This window comes from Parasteatoda tepidariorum, chromosome 5, assembly GCF_982258835.1.
Source record: "Parasteatoda tepidariorum strain Cologne lab strain chromosome 5, Ptep-v5.0, whole genome shotgun sequence".
Taxonomy (NCBI): domain Eukaryota; kingdom Metazoa; phylum Arthropoda; class Arachnida; order Araneae; family Theridiidae; genus Parasteatoda; species Parasteatoda tepidariorum.
Window position 1 is genome coordinate 46,114,048 of NC_141759.1, and position 18,063 is coordinate 46,132,110.

The window sequence follows — 18,063 nt, forward strand, 5'->3', positions numbered from 1 at the left end:
TAGTATTTCTGCGGATTTTGTACTTCCGAGAAGCTTCTGCAATCGACTTACCACTAGCAACTGCTTGCAAAAACTGTTGCAGATTTTCTAAAGTGTAATCACGGTAGTTTCTCGTTCCAGGTATTTTTTTTATAACGTCTGACAATTTTTCGGTCGAAAAAAAAACGAATGAAACTTTGCACAAAGTAGCCCCTCAGAGCATTTTTTTCATTTTCCATTTATTTGTTATTAATTTCAAATTTTTTTTAACTCTAACACGATATAATTGTTTATTAATATGCAAATAAAGAATTTTGCACTTACGACAATTGTTTTATCAACGTCTTCGCATTTCACAGCTAAAGTTTCCTCGCACACCTTTCGACGTCCGACGTTCTCGGAAAGTTGTTGACATTGGATAAACAAAACACAGTCTGAAATTGTTTTAAATTTCGAAAAAATATTTATCGTAATACAGGAGACTACTATCTTCAAATTCCACAAATTTTTAACGTGAAAAAAAACATAATACTGAATAGCAGCACTTGACAAGTGCCAAATTCGAATTTGCACAAAGTAGCCCCACATGACGGTAGTTAAAGTTTAAAAATAAAATTTGAAATATAATCTATAACGTAGTCTTTTGTTTCTTAATTGTTAGTATATAATATAATGTGACGCATGTGACAACGGGGAGATGTTGTGAAGTGTGAGACTTCGTGACAAAGCAGCGAAGGGGCTTGAAAATATTGAAAGAGAAAAGTGTGGCATCATTTTTGAAGGGGCCTAAATCATTGTTTAATTTAAGTATAAGTCTTATGTCCTTAGCTTATTTAAAAAAAAAAATATATAAATGTCGATTTTAAAATTACTAATATGTACTTGTAATAATAGATTACTCTGAGGAACAATTTTTTGTTGCATTTATACAAGTATTTGATCATATCTTATTCGGACGTGGGGAATTCGAATCTGAAATTTGTTTTTTTTCCGAAAGCTACATTTCTTCTTAAAAGGATACTTTTGAGTTTAGTTCAGTTTTTCTCTGAATGGGTAAGTTTATAAAGATAAATATCGTATAGTTTTATTTACATAAAGTATAGTTTTATAGTTTTATCGTATAGTTTTATTAACATAAAGTATAGTTTTATAGTTTTATCGTATAGTTTTATTTACCCCTTTAAAATAAGGCTGAACAGGAAAACAGATTACTTATTTCATGTAACTGAAATGTATTATCGCTTTCGTTCTACCACAACATACGCAGTAGAGAAGTGGGGACACTTAATATTCAGCCATTTGAATTTAAAGAAATATTATTTTGAAATATATTATTAAATTGCCTAAAAACTGTAGCTTGTGGAGAGAAACGATTACAGATTTGAAATCAGTGACGCGGAAATATCTTGAATCTTTTCAAAAATATCATGCAACAGAAAAAAAAAAGTTCCTTAGAGTAATTTTTTGTTCCTTTCTAGATAAATGTTCAGAACGATTTACTTACTTCTTTCTTACGCTTTTAAAGAAAAGAAAAAGAACACTTTCAAAATTGCACCCAATCTTCTAGGGTATGTTTAATATATGATTCTTTTAATTTTTTTCTCTCCAAAGATCATTTATCAAAAATAATTTATTTGCTGTATCATATCTTGAAAAGAATGTTGCTAAAAAAAGTCTGTAGTCCTCTTGTTTTTTGTAACTTTTTTAATTTTAACTTTTTATCGTCTCTCTTCCCATTTCAGAATTAATTATTATCAAAATTATTTTTAAAAGCAATTTATTTACTGCTTCAGAAAAAGCAGATTTTTAGTCTAAAAGTTTGATAAATGAAGTAAACTGTAGAAAATTCTAAGAAATTTAAAGATATGTTAAAATACATATATTAGATGGGTAAAATCTATATTTATTCAAATATTCAAATAAACAAATTTTACAACTTTTAAAACACTATTAAGTCTATTTAACATCTTATTAAATCAAAATTATTTAATTTTATTATAATGATAAATTTGTTTCATCTAGTATGTACGTTAATTTATTCATATTTTGTAACAAAAAGATAAAATTATTTTTTCATTATGAAATCAAAATTATTTGGCGCTAAATAAATAAATTTTACACGAGCTTTCTTTGAAAATTACAACCTTCTCCCGTTTTTACCATACGAAATACACTGTGAAGAATATTTATAAAAACTATATAAAAATCATTAACAAGAAAAGTATTAATTACTTCGAATTATCTAGTAAAAATTAAAGGCAAAAATCTAAGAGATGATTGTAATGAAATTTTTCACCATATATTCATGTACGAAGTCAAGTTATTATAAATTTAGGAAGTATTGCTTTTTAGTACTTAGTACTTTTGAGCAGTATTTACAGTTTCTTAGAAGTATAGTGATTTTTTGTGTAACATAATATAATTTCTTGTTGTATTTCAATGCAAAATATTTCACATAAAACAAAAAATATCAATTAAGTATTCTGCAAAAAAATAGTTAAGATTCTTGCTGTATGTTCAAGTCAGAAATCAAAACATTTCAGTAGAAATTGTTAAGTAAGCGTATTTACATTTAAACGCTGGTGTGTTTTAAAGATCATAATACAGTTTCAATTTCTGCTATTTCCATGTTGTTGAAGTTTTTTACGTAATGTGGGCCATATGGGTGTAGAGGATGAGTTCTATATGCTGGAGGCAGTGAAAAATTAGAAATCCGTGGTTCGTTGCATACAATGAAATTTTGAGTGAGATCGCTTGGCTTAGCGTAATCAGGTGACCATGATCTGAAATATAATAACATTTTAAAAATGAGGCAAGATAATATTCTGAATAAAAATGATCGACAGTTGTTACAACGAAATTATGCACAATTCTACACGTAAAACAAATAAAATGGATATCAGACGCCAGTTTCCATTTGTTGAAATCTAATATTTCCCTTCAGTTCGCGTTACAGCCTTAACACTCTTGTTTTTATAAATTGATATCAAATGAATAGTTTATATATCCACAGTTTGTAACAAAAGGTAATTAAAACATTTCGCTACTTCAAAAATACTCAAAGATTATCGATAAGCATCTTCTATTACTGAGATGCTTTAGTTCAATGGTAAGTTATGGATGTATAATTAAGGAAATTAAAATAAGGTGTTTGCGCAATATCAATCATTTTCAAACTTCTTACTTAAATCCCATTTCAACCATGCTCTACAATTATGAATACTAACTCCGTTAATAACTATATGAATAATAACTATAAACTCTTTGCCAAGCTTAAGGACAGAAAATTTTTGTTTCGCGAATTCAAAAGTATATTTTGTTGATTTAAAAAGAAAGAAAACACTAATAATAATTATCACAAATACTCAGATTATTTTCCTAAACAATTTTAATTGTTACCATTAAAAGTTGATCGTATTTTGTCCAAAGTCAAAAGGCTCATCAAATTTAATCATTTCTCAAAATAGATTAAGAGCAAGTAGATTTGTCTTATGCATGAGTGGCTAAATCCTGGCATGCGTGCCACTGAATGTTACAGCCGAACTAATTGGTAGCACGTGAGATTTTATTAAAAAAGAAATTGAAAACTCATAATGTCGTCTACAGGAACTTTGTCAAATCCTGTAAAATATTATTCAAGCACATAATATTTGATGATTAATGTTTCCGGCTATTATTTTAATTTTTTATAACCATACTATTTGAACCATTCAAAATGTTTACCAACAATAAAATCTAAGTTTGTATATTTGTTTTATTTCTTTCATTATTTTAATTATCCGTTACTCAGACTTATAAGGGGTCGATGCTGTTTACGCAAAAATAAAATTTTATCCGCTCCTCATTTTCCAAACAGGTTGGCCATCCATGGACTAGTATCATAAATGTCTTCTTACAGCATTGATCCGACTTATAAAAAGATTATAATTAACTTATGTTTAACACAAATTTTGTTTAAACATGCATAGTATATTTTATTTTGTATGTTGTACATTTTAAATAAACTTATGCACTGATATCCTATGATATATGAATATTGTTTTAACACATATAATTAAAATATCTATACTTTTAAAAATAAATAAATAAATCTGAAAAAAATATGAGCTTTATAATCCAAAGGTGTCAAATACCCTTTAAAAGTCGGCGATAAAAGTGCTCCTTGTATGTTTGCTTCCAGTTGCCGAATTTTCAATTTAGCCATGTCTAATTCATGCCGTGTTTTCCACAGTTGGGTATCGCACACTGGGTCTTTGCACCGATGATGCTTAATCATATCTGTTGCTTCAAATACCGCACCTCGAAAGCTTAATGATTTTCCCATGCTCTGAAAGAGATATTATCTTACGTCATACAAAAAATATGTTATTCCAAGAAATTGAAATAATAAATGAATAAAAGAATAAAAAGGAATACTTTTATAAACTACAAAAATAAATTATTTTGTACTAAACTTTATTTTGCTTAAAAATTATCAATGTGTGCAATAACACATTCCAATTATAAGTAAATTGATATTGGATATTAAGTCAATAATAAAATATGCTAAAAGTTCACTTCGGGTAGAGAAATAATTATACTTCCTCTTTGTTGTCCTACAGAGAATTACAAGAACTCGGTTTCTATTTTACAAGTAATTATAATTTTTTTAAAAATATTTTGCTTCATTTTGATTCTTAACTATAAGGCTCCCCAACCTTCTTGCTATCACTCTTAAACCTCCAATAATTATGTTATTGGGAGTTACTGAGCGAGAGCGAGCAAGTCCCTTTTACAGTGCTTTTATAAAACAGCTGTTCCTGCGAAAGTTGGAACTACTAATTTATATAAGTACTAAAAAGAATTGTGTTTTTTTTTTACGTTTTGCACGTAAAAATATTTCTCTTTCGTTTCTATAAAGATCTAATAGTGAATATAAATCTAGCTCACTTACCCAATAATAACTCTTACTTCACTGTAAGAAATTGCGGATACAATTACGATAAAAAATAAAGCCACCTTGAATGCAGTATCCGTAAAATTCAATTAACCATGCTATAAATTTTTACCGTAAATTTTTTTATCGTAGTTTTTGCAAAAATATATATTTAGTTACAGTGATTTCACAGTACATCTTACTGTATGTAAAAATTACACTATATTAGATTTTTTGTTCCGTAAAATTGTACGGCAAAATAAGATTTTATGGTAAAAAGTATCGGCACACAATGTGTTTGAGTGTTTACGAGGAAATTTCATAGCGTTGGCGCAAAGCAGTTTTCTCTTCGAAAGTTTGTAGCCATTCATTTACATACATATTAAAAAGAATTTTATTTGCTTACTCTTTCCACTTCCAAACATTCCCCTTAGGATTCCTTAAGATCTAGTAGCGAACATAAATGATTTTTCTCAATAATCATTTTTAAAATTATATTTAGAATTAAAGATTTATTGTAATAACAAATTTGCTGAGTTTACAGCCCTCATTTAATATCTTAGCTAACCAATCATGTTGTTGTTGTTGTTGCGTATCCTCATAGATCTGACATTAGTCAGATCAACTCCAAAAAGTTGTTGACAGCCAGAATGTCGATGACGCAGCATTGGCTGGATGGACGCAGCATTTCTTACAAGTCGGGTAAATGTTTGTGCCACGTTCGAATGTTCGACATTTTAGGTGACCAGTTGAGAATCTGACCAAGGCAGTCTGGGAGCTTCGATCGCAATTGATTCCCAGAAGGGTGCCAGGAGATGTTGCGGCGTACCATTGGTGCGTAGGTGGAGTTTGCCAGATTGGTTTTTGTCTATATTTTTCATTGGAGTGAAGTTTCTGATTAGTAAGTGATGATCCGGTGGATATATCTTCCTCACTGCCCTCTTTGGCCAATCTATCTGCTATCTCGTTGCTACCAATATTCACATGTGATGGAATCCATTGTAGATTTACGTCATGGTGCCGAGAAATCTTTTTCATTTTGAGCAGGATAGATATACTAGTTTCATTGCTTGCAGAGGACCACCAATTATGTGGATATATTAATTACAATTTTGAATGCATCATCACATTGAGCATGAAGCTGATCGTTAACTTCAAAATCATTTTACGAATCTTTTTTAGGGTAATTTATCCTTCCATAGTGTAAGTTACATCAAAAACACAAATTGTTAAACGTGTAATAAGTTTAGGCCCCAATTCAAGTAAGTTTATCTTGAAATGTAACTTTATAAGGTAATATTATAAAATAAAGAAACATATCTTTTAGTTTTAAGCGCTTAGTTGAGTATGTTAGAAAACAATCAAAATCAAGAATTTATTAATAGCATAGAAAAATAAAAATATAAGTAATACAGATAAATATTTTTTGATTTGGAATAAAAAATATTTTATTAAAAAAAAACGAAAAAAAAACAAGATTCTTTTCGAGTCTCCAAAAAAGTAGACCCTGACCGATAATTTTTTAAATTTTATTTATTTTCTAAAAGCATGAGAATTTAATAAAATAAAAAAAATGGTTTAATTTGCTTGCGTCTTGCAAACTGAAAAGTGCCGAAAAGAATACCCGAATGACTTTTATTAATTTTATGCTGATGACGATTAATATAATACGGAATTCAGTGAGGAAAAACTGAATCCTTCAATGTGGTTTTTCAAATCAATGATAATGTCTACAAAACTATCTGACTACAATAGGAGACAAACCTTATCATATGTAGAAAAATATACTCTATTGAACATAGTCACTAAATTTTAATTTTTAATAATGAGGTATTAAAAGAAATTGAATATTGTAAATCTATGAACTTAGAAGAAGTTCTCAAAATACTTACAAAATTAACATGTGCTATAGGACTCATTTCAATGAACAAAATGCAATTAATAAATTGTAAAAAAGGATTAGTTACTTAATAAAAAATAGTCTCCCTTGCTTAACATAAAAAAAGCAGAATCAAATTTCTGAAAAGTAATATTTCATAATATGTATGCATAAACTCAACGGAAATACCCTATTGATGTATTGGTTAATGCATTTAATTGTAAAAATATATTCTCAAACTTGTTTCCTTATTTATATGCGTCAACAATCCCTTTATCTTAGAGGTCTATTCATCTATTTCCTATTCACATTCGAAAATTTATAAATAAATTTAAAATTTAGAAGTAAACAATACTAGTTTTTTTTGTCAAAATATATATCTACATTTACCCCATGCATTCTCTATCACATAGCTCGAAACTTATCTTTTCAAGCTGATGAAAATTTTATAGGTACGAAACAAAATTCATTCAAGAAGAAAAGAACTATTTTAGAATTGTTAATTTAGTTTCCCCAACAACTAAGAAAGCTTTTCTAAATGCAGAATAGAGTTTGCCTATTTTCCTGTTCTCAGAAATGCTATGCTATAAAATGCAAATTTTATTTTTGCAGAGCAAAATTATTTTAAAACTGTGGATATGTTTTGAATAACAATTGAATAGAATAGAGATAGTGTAATGAATTTTTCTGGCAGATGATTTGCTTTAAAGCGACAAAGAAAAAAAAGACAATGAATAAAATTTGAGTCGAGGGTTTATTTTTGAAATGATTAATTTCAGCGTGATCTTCTTTTAAAATATAAAATTCATTGTTCTTAAGAAAAGAAGAGAAATTGAAATGTATAGGAATCGTTTCTTCGTTTCAAATTTTTATTCGTGTGTACAGTATGAAGTTCTGTAGTTTAAAATGTAATCTAGCTGTAGAAAAAAATACATTTAGTATTAATATTTTATCTAAAATATAAAATAATTCTGCGCGTCCTTTGTTTTAAAAATATAAAAATCTAAAAAAACATGAATAGAAAAAAAAAATCGAAAAACAAATCTAGATGTAAGTGTAAAAATATACTTGGACTTTTATAAAGCATTATTGACAGAAAAATAGTCTTAAATCAGGTTAAATAATTATTAAGGATTATTATTAAAATAATTAATCCTCAAAGCATGCTTTTCACGAATAGTGGTACAGCAATCATTAGAAACCTGTCGCTGAAACAATCAACGGAAAAAATGCTTGGAAAAAAATAATTGGAAGACTGAACTAGATTTAAAATTCGTACTTTCTTGTGTTGAGAGATTACAATAATATAATTTAAGTGACACACTTAACTAACGCTAAATAATTATTAGTGCTTACTATAGAGATGCTCAAGCCAGAGGCTAAACTACTTCCTTGAATAGAATAAAACAGTCAAACGTCGCAATTTTGTAGTTGCGAAAGGCGACTAGCTGTTACCACTATTGGACAGTGCGTGTTCCCCCATCCCGATAGAAACATATTCTTAATGGTTATCTAACTATGATGATCATCAAGGGTTTGCCCGTAAACAGAGGTAAGTGAATTGACGTTACCTTAATCAGCATCAGGAAAATAAGTCATAAAAATTTTCCCTAGATAATTTATAAAATTCGTTAGACTTGAGTCACTAAAAAATTCGTAAAAAAAACATGTATGAAAAAAATGGAACTCGGTCTAACGATAAGACTTTCACTTTTGAATGATATTCTTTAATTAAGATAAATAACTAATAATGCTCACAATTAAGATAATCAATCACAAAAACATACTGTCCCTGAATAGTGATAAATTAATAATCAGAGATCAGTGTCACTAAAACACAACTGTCAGAAAAACATAAATTGACTTGAAAAAAAAATAGAAGAACAAAACTACATTGAAGAGCTAAAACATTATGAATAAATTATTTTAAATCTCGTTGCACCTGCTTTGCCTTCAAAATATCTGCCAATCGGCATAGATATTTCAAGTTCTTGGTTGATAAGTGGAAACAGGTTGCACCAAATATCTGAGCAGAGGTCATGCAAAAAAGTTGGAATATTCTGACATAATAGTGTTTGAACTCTGAGTTCTTTTTCTATGACATCCCAAATATGATCTATCGGATAAAAATTCTGTGAGTTGGGTGGACAGAACATTAATTTGAAATTATCGTTTTGCTTTCTGAACTATTCCATCACAATTCACGCCTTGTTAATTGAGGCGTTGTCCTGCTGAAAGCAACTGCTTGAGGTCCATTTTTGAAATTGAAGATTCCTTTTCCAGTTGAAAAAAAGACGCCATGTACGGGTGCAATTAATTCGCATTTATGATGCAGTTTTCAAGAACTGTTCTTCCACAACTATATAGACTTCAGAGCCACCCACGAGAACGACTGCCCTCTCTCAAATTCATTTATGTTTTCCAAGTAGGGCCACAAATGCTCTATTTGATTAAGGTCAGGTGAATTTGGGGGCCAAGACATGACTTGAAAGTCACTGAAATGTTCCTCGACGATTCGACCTTTTTGACACGGTGCATTATCCTGTCGGTTAAAACCATCCCCGCAGGAAACACTGTTATAATGAATGTGTGAACCTGGTCTGCAACTATGTTTAAATTGCTTACAGACGTCAGGGATTGTTCCATGAAGATTATGGGTCCTAATATTCCCCATGAAAACATTGTTCCTGGGCGAGGAATCAGGAAAATCTGGGCGAGCCCATTGTTATAGATGGAGGGTGGTCATAATGTAATGGGTGTATATTCTATATCACAATGATCTGTGAACTTAAAATTAACTTTTGTCTAGTTCAATAATAGAAATAAATTATTTCATAAAAGGCTCTTACCAAACTTATAAGCGTGCAGCAATCACCGGTGTCTTTCTTTGCAAGATGCTTGCGGATGTACTTAAAATAAATGTGCTCGAGTATCAAGACGAGGATTGTAAACAACACCCCGCAGCCAAGCAGCAGAAAAGCACTCATAAATTGGTTTACATCCAAAGGTTTGCTAACATTGCGTTTATTTCTTGTTGGTTTGCAAGCACCCTGTAGCCAAAATCTCTGTAACCTTTCAAGGTCACCTAAAGAGAATATATTGAATTAATATACAAAAATTTTGAGAGAAAGTATTTCTAATTGAAAACGATCTTAATCGGCTAGAATAAAAATGCCAATTATTCATTTACTTTGGATAAAAGTACTTCATATCAAATAAGAAATAATGTGATTGCCTAACATGACATTTTTTCGCGATTTTATGGTAAAAATTAAGAAAAAAATTATAATTCTTCAAGAAATTATGTAAGTGTGTAACATACATAAAAACAAAATCTTTTAATATTATATTGATGACATTTTATTAATTTTGAAAAATTTTTAAAACATCTGCACGTTTTGGGTTTTATTTTAAAACGATTTTTTATGACGTAAACGTATAATTTGATGCACGAAGAAAGATATATTCTTTTTCTCTAACTTTCTAAATTTTTCAATATAATAAAAAATCATGCAATTTAAATAGAATTGAAAAATTATGCAAATAAGAAGTCAAAAAAGTTTTTTTACTGACTAAAATTAGATTTTATAAGTAGTAAATGCTGCTCAAAAAAGCTTATTTTTACAACATATATGATGCGTACTCCGCCTAGTTTCTGTTGGAGAATGCACCTCTAGTATGAGAACATTAAAATCTTACACATTGTTCTTGTTTCATTAATTATAATTGTATATGATAAATATATTTCTTGTTTAATTGAAATTTCTCTTATCAAAATTTATCAATTATGTTTTGATGGCTTGTACAAGAAGAAAAATTCTTGTAACATTACGGTACTGTTTTGTAATGACTTTTTAGGGTAAAAAAATCAAAATGAACGATAAAATAATAAAAATCAAAATATACGATATTTAAATCATTTATTTGTTAAATTTCCAGTTCATATGGCAGCGGTTTACCGGAAATTCTGGTTTTCAAAATTACAGTTTTTACTACACGGTAAGTAAAAAATACAAAACTGAAAAAGTTAATTTAACTTGAGTAGTAAATGTATTTATACCATACTCTAAGGTAGTATGATAAAATTGTCTTTTTTATTACAGGTTTTATTGCCATATTTTATTGCTAATTTTATCTAAATTATTACCAATGCGCTACTATAAAAATTACCAAGCTTTTTGGTATTCCCATAGAACCAGAAACGTGGTGAGTTTTACCATATTCTAGTAGTTTTGACCATAATTTTTTCACACAGCGTACTGTTGTTTAACCTCTTCTGAATTGTTACTTCTTCTAACTTGACAGTAAAACTTTATTTCTAACATGTTTTATGGACTCATCCGTAGCAACCATGACTTATTCACCATACAGCGTTTATCCAGTTAGAAGAAAATTCTCACACATATTACAATAAAAATAAAGAAGGGTTAATAAAAATAAATAAAGATAATTTACTTTACTTTTTTTTTTTTTTTTACAAAAAAGAGTAGAAAATTAATTTTTTTTACTCTTTCTGATTGTTTAATCTCTTTATCTCGTTTGAGGAAAAAGAGTATGAGTAAAACTATCAGAACTTGGCAAAATTTGTCATGTTTCTTGCTTTCTGGGAACACCAAAAAGCACAGTAGTTTTTTATCGTACCATATTTCAAACTTATTTACACAGTTTGTAAATAGACGGCACAGTTGACGGGAGGCACTATAAAATGAGTTTTTTTTCCTGCTGTATCCAACTGAGTTATTTGCCGGATCGTCTATTAGTCGCCTTTAAACTACACCCCATCTGAATGTTACAAATGGCGGTTATTTCAAAAACGTTACTCATTGTTCATCAACAAAAACTGATTATGAAACTTGATCAAGATGTATTTTTTTGTTTCCTTATTTAAATGCAACAAACAGTTCTTTTATTTTCTGATTTTAATATACTCTTCAAATGGCATTTGCATATCATTTTGCGGACAACCGGTACCTGATAAATATTTTCGGTTCTTTGTGAGTCAAAGAAAAAAAAAGAAGTTTATTCGATTTTCAATGAAACATTCACCATTTTCTCTGTATCGAATCATTTCTCTGTTAAACATGCTTAAATATTTCGATTTTTTCTGCAGAGCAAATCCATATCCTGTCATGGCATACCATGTACCAACTGTTAACAGGCGACACTCATTATCTTGACCAGCTAAATACTCAAGCACTGTTGCATCATAAATAAAAGCATCGAGCTCTCTGAAAAAGAGGAAAAATAATTAATTCCATTTCGATTTCGACGAAGCAAAATTTATAAATTATTATCATTATCAAATTCCGCAATTTAAAAAAAAAGTTAATACATCTGGAATGAGAACTTTAATTTAAAAGCAAAATTTTTGTTCAATTTAATGGAACTAACATTCAACATTGAGGAATAATGTTATTCCGTATATCAAAAATTTAATGTCTACAAATTAACTGACAAGAAAAACTAAAAGAGATAGAAATGTGCAGTTATTGAGATAAGTATGTTCCTTCGTTCTACTTAATAAAACGATTTTAATCCTATAATTTCAAAATTAGTCACTTCTAAATACAAAAAACTACAAAAAAAGTTTCATGCAATGACACTTTTTGAATGGAAAAAAACTACGAAAATTTAACATGAGATAAATAGCACTTTTGAATGGAAAAAATTAAAAACAATTTTTAATGAGATGGCACTTTTTGAATAGAAAACTACTAAAAATTGTCATGAAGTTCCTTTTTTGAATGACAAAGCAACAATTTCGTGTTTTAAACCATCTGGATTGAAATATTTGCACAGGTGTCTTTTAATTTGGTCCTCAAACGCCACTAAATTGTTTCTGCATATGTGGTAATTTTGAAAACAGTTCCACAATATTCTTAAATCTTAGATGAATCATCTGGGGACGAGTATTCTGATAAAAATTTAGAAACTTAAATGAATAAATTACCTAGATTTTTAAGCAAGCACAGCTTAATTGATTTGTCAAATCATTGTCATATTGAACTCTCAGTACGAGATGGTAGAAAATTTATAACAACCTCGTTGCAAAACTACACACTAACAGTTATTTTAAATGCATACTATTACAAATTTATGCGAGAACTAAACTATTTAGAGTTGCTTCTCTTTATTTTTCATCCATACCTACTTTACAAATTTTAAATTCTGTTTGAAATTTATTTCTAAGGAAGCATTGCAGAGATATTATTCAAATTTATGCTTGAAAAGTTTTTTAAGAAATTTTAGTGTTAATGTGCTACCTCTTTTTACATCACAACAGAAAGCTACATTTTCGCAATATTACCCGTGAATATAACTAAGGCATACCTGCCAACTTTTAATCCTTTCCATTATAATTTTTCCCAGTGGTATTAAAATGGAATTAAAACTTCAATTTTAAGCAAACAAGTACCTTGTATTTGAAAAAACTTAAGTTGACAACCATGATCGTAACGCATATTAATATATGTGCTTAATTTTTGTAATAATAGTGGTGATCAAAATCATTTGAAAATTAAATTTATAAAAGAAAAAAAATAGTATATATTTACTACCACTTTAAATATGAAAATAAAATCTTCCGGAAAATCCAGAAAAGTTGGCAGGTATGCTAAGGAGAAAACTAGATCAAATTTACCCTCTCTTCACCGATTCCACGCCTCGTTGTACTGATGTTCTGTTAAACTTTCTCATCCAGGTATAAAGATGAGGCTTGTTGCGCTTCAGGACGGCTTCTGTATTGCCATTAGGTATTGTACCAAATCTAAATGGTGGGTCTTGTATGAAAGGATTCGTCAACTGAAAGGAATATTCATTCTGTTATTTATTCATTCTATTATTTATCCATTCTATTATTTAATTATTCTATTATTTATTCATTCTATATATTATTTATTTATTCATTTCATTATTTAAATATCATGAAGTGATAGTTAATAGGACGGCTTCAGTATTGTCATTAGGTATTGTACCAAATCTAAATGGTGGGTCTTGTATGAAAGGATTCGTCAACTGAAAGGAATATTCATTCTGTTATTTATTCATTCTATTATTTATCCATTCTATTATTTACTTATTCTATTATTTATTCATTCTATATATTATTTATTTATTCTATTATTTATTCATTTCATTATTTAAATATCATGAAGTGACAGTTAATAGGACGGCTTCAGTATTTCCATTAGGTATTGTACCAAATCTAAATGGTGGGTCTTGTATGAAAGGATTCGTCAACTGAAAGGAATATTCATTCTGTTATTTATTCATTCTATTATTTATCCATTCTATTATTTAATTATTCTATTATTTATTCATTCTATATATTATTTATTTATTCTATTATTTATTCATTTCATTATTTAAATATCATGAAGTGATAGTTAATAGGACGGCTTCAGTATTGTCATTAGGTATTGTACCAAATCTAAATGGTGGGTCTTGTATGAAAGGATTCGTCAACTGAAAGGAATATTCATTCTGTTATTTATTCATTCTATTATTTATCCATTCTATTATTTAATTATTCTATTATTTATTCATTCTATATATTATTTATTTATTCTATTATTTATTCATTTCATTATTTAAATATCATGAAGTGATAGTTAATAGGACGGCTTCAGTATTGTCATTAGGTATTGTACCAAATCTAAATGGTGGGTCTTGTATGAAAGGATTCGTCAACTGAAAGGAATATTCATTCTGTTATTTATTCATTCTATTATTTAATTATTCTATTATTTATTCATTCTATATATTATTTATTTATTCTATTATTTATTCATTTCATTATTTAAATACCATGAAGTGACAGTTAATAGGACGGCTTCAGTATTGCCATTAGGTATTGTACCAAATCTAAATGGTGGATCTTGTATGAAAGGATTCGTCAACTGAAAGGAATATTCATTCTTTTATTCATTCTGTTATTTATTCATTCTATTATTTATCCATTCTATTATTTAATTATTCTATTATTTATTCCTTCTATATATTATTTATTTATTCTATTATTTATTCATTTCATTCTTTAAATATCATGAAGTGATAGTTAATAGGACGGCTTCAGTATTGCCATTAGGTATTGTACCAAATCTAAATGGTGGGTTATTTATTCATTCTATATATTATTTATTTATTCTATTATTTATTCATTTCATTATTTAAATATCATGAAGTGATAGTTAATAGGACGGCTTCAGTATTGTCATTAGGTATTGTACCAAATCTAAATGGTGGGTCTTGTATGAAAGGATTCGTCAACTGAAAGGAATATTCATTCTGTTATTTATTCATTCTATTATTTATCCATTCTATTATTTAATTATTCTATTATTTATTCATTCTATATATTATTTATTTATTCTATTATTTATTCATTTCATTATTTAAATATCATGAAGTGATAGTTAATAGGACGGCTTCAGTATTGTCATTAGGTATTGTACCAAATCTAAATGGTGGGTCTTGTATGAAAGGATTCGTCAACTGAAAGGAATATTCATTCTGTTATTTATTCATTCTATTATTTATCCATTCTATTATTTAATTATTCTATTATTTATTCATTCTATATATTATTTATTTATTCTATTATTTATTCATTTCATTATTTAAATACCATGAAGTGACAGTTAATAGGACGGCTTCAGTATTGCCATTAGGTATTGTACCAAATCTAAATGGTGGATCTTGTATGAAAGGATTCGTCAACTGAAAGGAATATTCATTCTTTTATTCATTCTGTTATTTATTCATTCTATTATTTATCCATTCTATTATTTAATTATTCTATTATTTATTCCTTCTATATATTATTTATTTATTCTATTATTTATTCATTTCATTCTTTAAATATCATGAAGTGACAGTTAATAGGACGGCTTCAGTATTGCCATTAGGTATTGTACCAAATCTAAATGGTGGGTTATTTATTCATTCTATATATTATTTATTTATTCTATTATTTATTCATTTCATTATTTAAATATCATGAAGTGACAGTTAATTTCTAGTTTAAGATAGTCATTCATCATCAGTAGTAGAAAGATTGAACATTGCCTAGAAAGTCTGAAAGGGTCAGCGTAACTCTTCCCAGTTTGTCCGTGTGTAGAGCAATTAAAAATCTAAAAATATAATCATAAATAATTTAATAAAAAATACATTAGAGACTCTGTCATCAAAATCTTTATTTAGTTTAAAAATTAATTAGTTGACCTGTTCCCTTTGATAAAAACGTACGTAGAATTATGTTATATCCCTTCGCGTGATATTTCAACTATTTAGAAATTAAATAAATTGTACTTTTTCGTATTAAAGTTCCGTTTTTAAGAGATTGTTAGGTATGACAAATATCATATTGAGTAATGAATTTTTGTTAATTTTAAATTTTTAAAAATAAGGTTGTACTTAAGTTGTAGTTGAAAAAATTTTGAAAACTCATTTAACTATGAGAGTTATTTAATAATTTGCGTTACTATGACAATCGTCCCTTTAAATGAACTAATGAACCTATGGTGGCTTTGGAAGAGAGAATCTTAGCAACAGCCAACGTCATTTAACGGTAAGCATCAATAAATAACACGCGCCATTTAATATTTTTATTAACCACGTTTAGTACTTCATTTATTTAATTTTTGATGCTGTATTTTTTATATTCTTGAATTTTTCAAGTGCTTCGTTTTAGTTGTGGTGACCCAGGGGATAGAACGCTAGTCACCCAATGATTTAACACAGGTTCGAATCCCAGCGAATCCACCCAACTCGCACCGACTAAAGTGCTGGCGAAAAATATCCTCAGTGGTAGACGGATCGTGAGCTAGAGTCCCCTTGTCGACAGGATGGCCGTGGTATGCTATATTGGTTTTTCTTTCATGTAACGCAAATGAGGGTTAGTTTCAGCAAGAGTTCTCCACGTAGGCAAATTTCTCCCAATACTTGATCCAGAAATTTCCTTGTCTTTTAGATTGGGTTCAAAATTACAAGGTTACGGAGTTGAACATTGAAAATTATTAACTTATAGTTGGGTCAATTGTTTAACTACGGTTATAAAATAAAATAAAATGCTGTGTTTAAATAGTTTAAAAAATATATATATTTCAATCTTATTACTCATTAAAATATAATTATTTTTGAAGATAATTATTAAAATAATAAATTTAACTTGTTCCCACTCATTCTCTTACGATAATTCCAACATTATCCTCCCATATTGTAATGCTCCTGAACTAACCCCGAAAATCAATGTGGTCCATTATTTTTGTTAAATACCTCTTTCATGCATAGTAAAAATAGTGAAGTAAAACGTAATAAAATGAAATTTTACGTTTTGTTTTTAAATAGTTTATTCATTGCAATCCGTTAACTCATAAAAATATTTAGAGAAAAATAGTTATCAAGAAAATAATAATTTTTTATCATTTAAAATACCTCCTACATAACATTGAATCCATGTGGTTCATTATTTTTTGTAATATACTACTTATATAGATAGTAGAAAATAATAAAGTAAAGCATAAAAAAATTAAATTTTATGGTTTTTTATGCAGTCTATTTCAATTCAAATACTCATAAAAATATTCCGGGGAAATAGATATAAAAAAAAATCTTAGTCTGTCCTAAAATAACACCAATACCTAATATCGTCCATTATTTTTGTAAGATACTATAGTGGCTTAGATATTAGAAAATAGTAAAGTAAAACAGAAAAATTGAACTTCATGCAACTCACTCTTTTGTCATCAATTCCTTGCAGATCATAATACTCTTCTCTTGTTATCATAAAGGCAGCCAAATTGGCAGTATATATGGCGAGAAATACTACAGCAAACATTGCCCATACATTTGACATGAATCTTGCTGTATAACCTCTTGGGCAATCAACATTCACTGCAGCTCCAAATAAAATTGCCCATACCAGCCAATATGTTCGAAAAAGTGAGAACTTATGATCTTGAAAAGTAAACAAATTTACATTAACAGTCACGCAATTAACAATTTTGAAATTAACATTAAGCTATTAACATCTTAGATATTAATTTTCAAAATTTTATAGTTCATTTTATAACGAAAATAAATTATTATTGCGTAATAACAAGATGCTTCACAAAGCAATTAGGTATATCAATGCAGGATGATCCTCTTTTTGTCCGTTCGATAACGGGGATCGACCAGCCTCGATACACTAGGTTGCTTTATAAAGGGTCGCATCACTCTAATAAAAAAAATTATAATTACAATTTTAGTTAAGCAAAAATAAAACTTTGTTACATCAAAAAAGCACTTA

General features: G+C 28.5%; 1 protein-coding gene across 1 annotated transcript in view; it reads right to left on the reverse strand.

Moving 5' to 3' along the window:
• Positions 1 to 2,433: 2,433 nt before the first annotated feature.
• Positions 2,434 to 18,063, reverse strand: part of LOC107445025 (glutamate receptor ionotropic, NMDA 2B) — a 256,192-nt gene continuing 240,562 nt past the window's right edge. Inside the window, exons 13-18 of the mRNA XM_043047036.3 lie at positions 17,509 to 17,729; positions 13,414 to 13,574; positions 11,820 to 12,001; positions 9,623 to 9,858; positions 4,113 to 4,306; positions 2,434 to 2,762 (exon numbers count right to left, since the gene is read on the reverse strand). Of these exons, the coding sequence (XP_042902970.3) occupies positions 2,576 to 2,762; positions 4,113 to 4,306; positions 9,623 to 9,858; positions 11,820 to 12,001; positions 13,414 to 13,574; positions 17,509 to 17,729 (1,181 nt within the window). The 3' untranslated portion in view covers positions 2,434 to 2,575. The remainder of the gene's footprint in view (positions 2,763 to 4,112; positions 4,307 to 9,622; positions 9,859 to 11,819; positions 12,002 to 13,413; positions 13,575 to 17,508; positions 17,730 to 18,063) is intronic.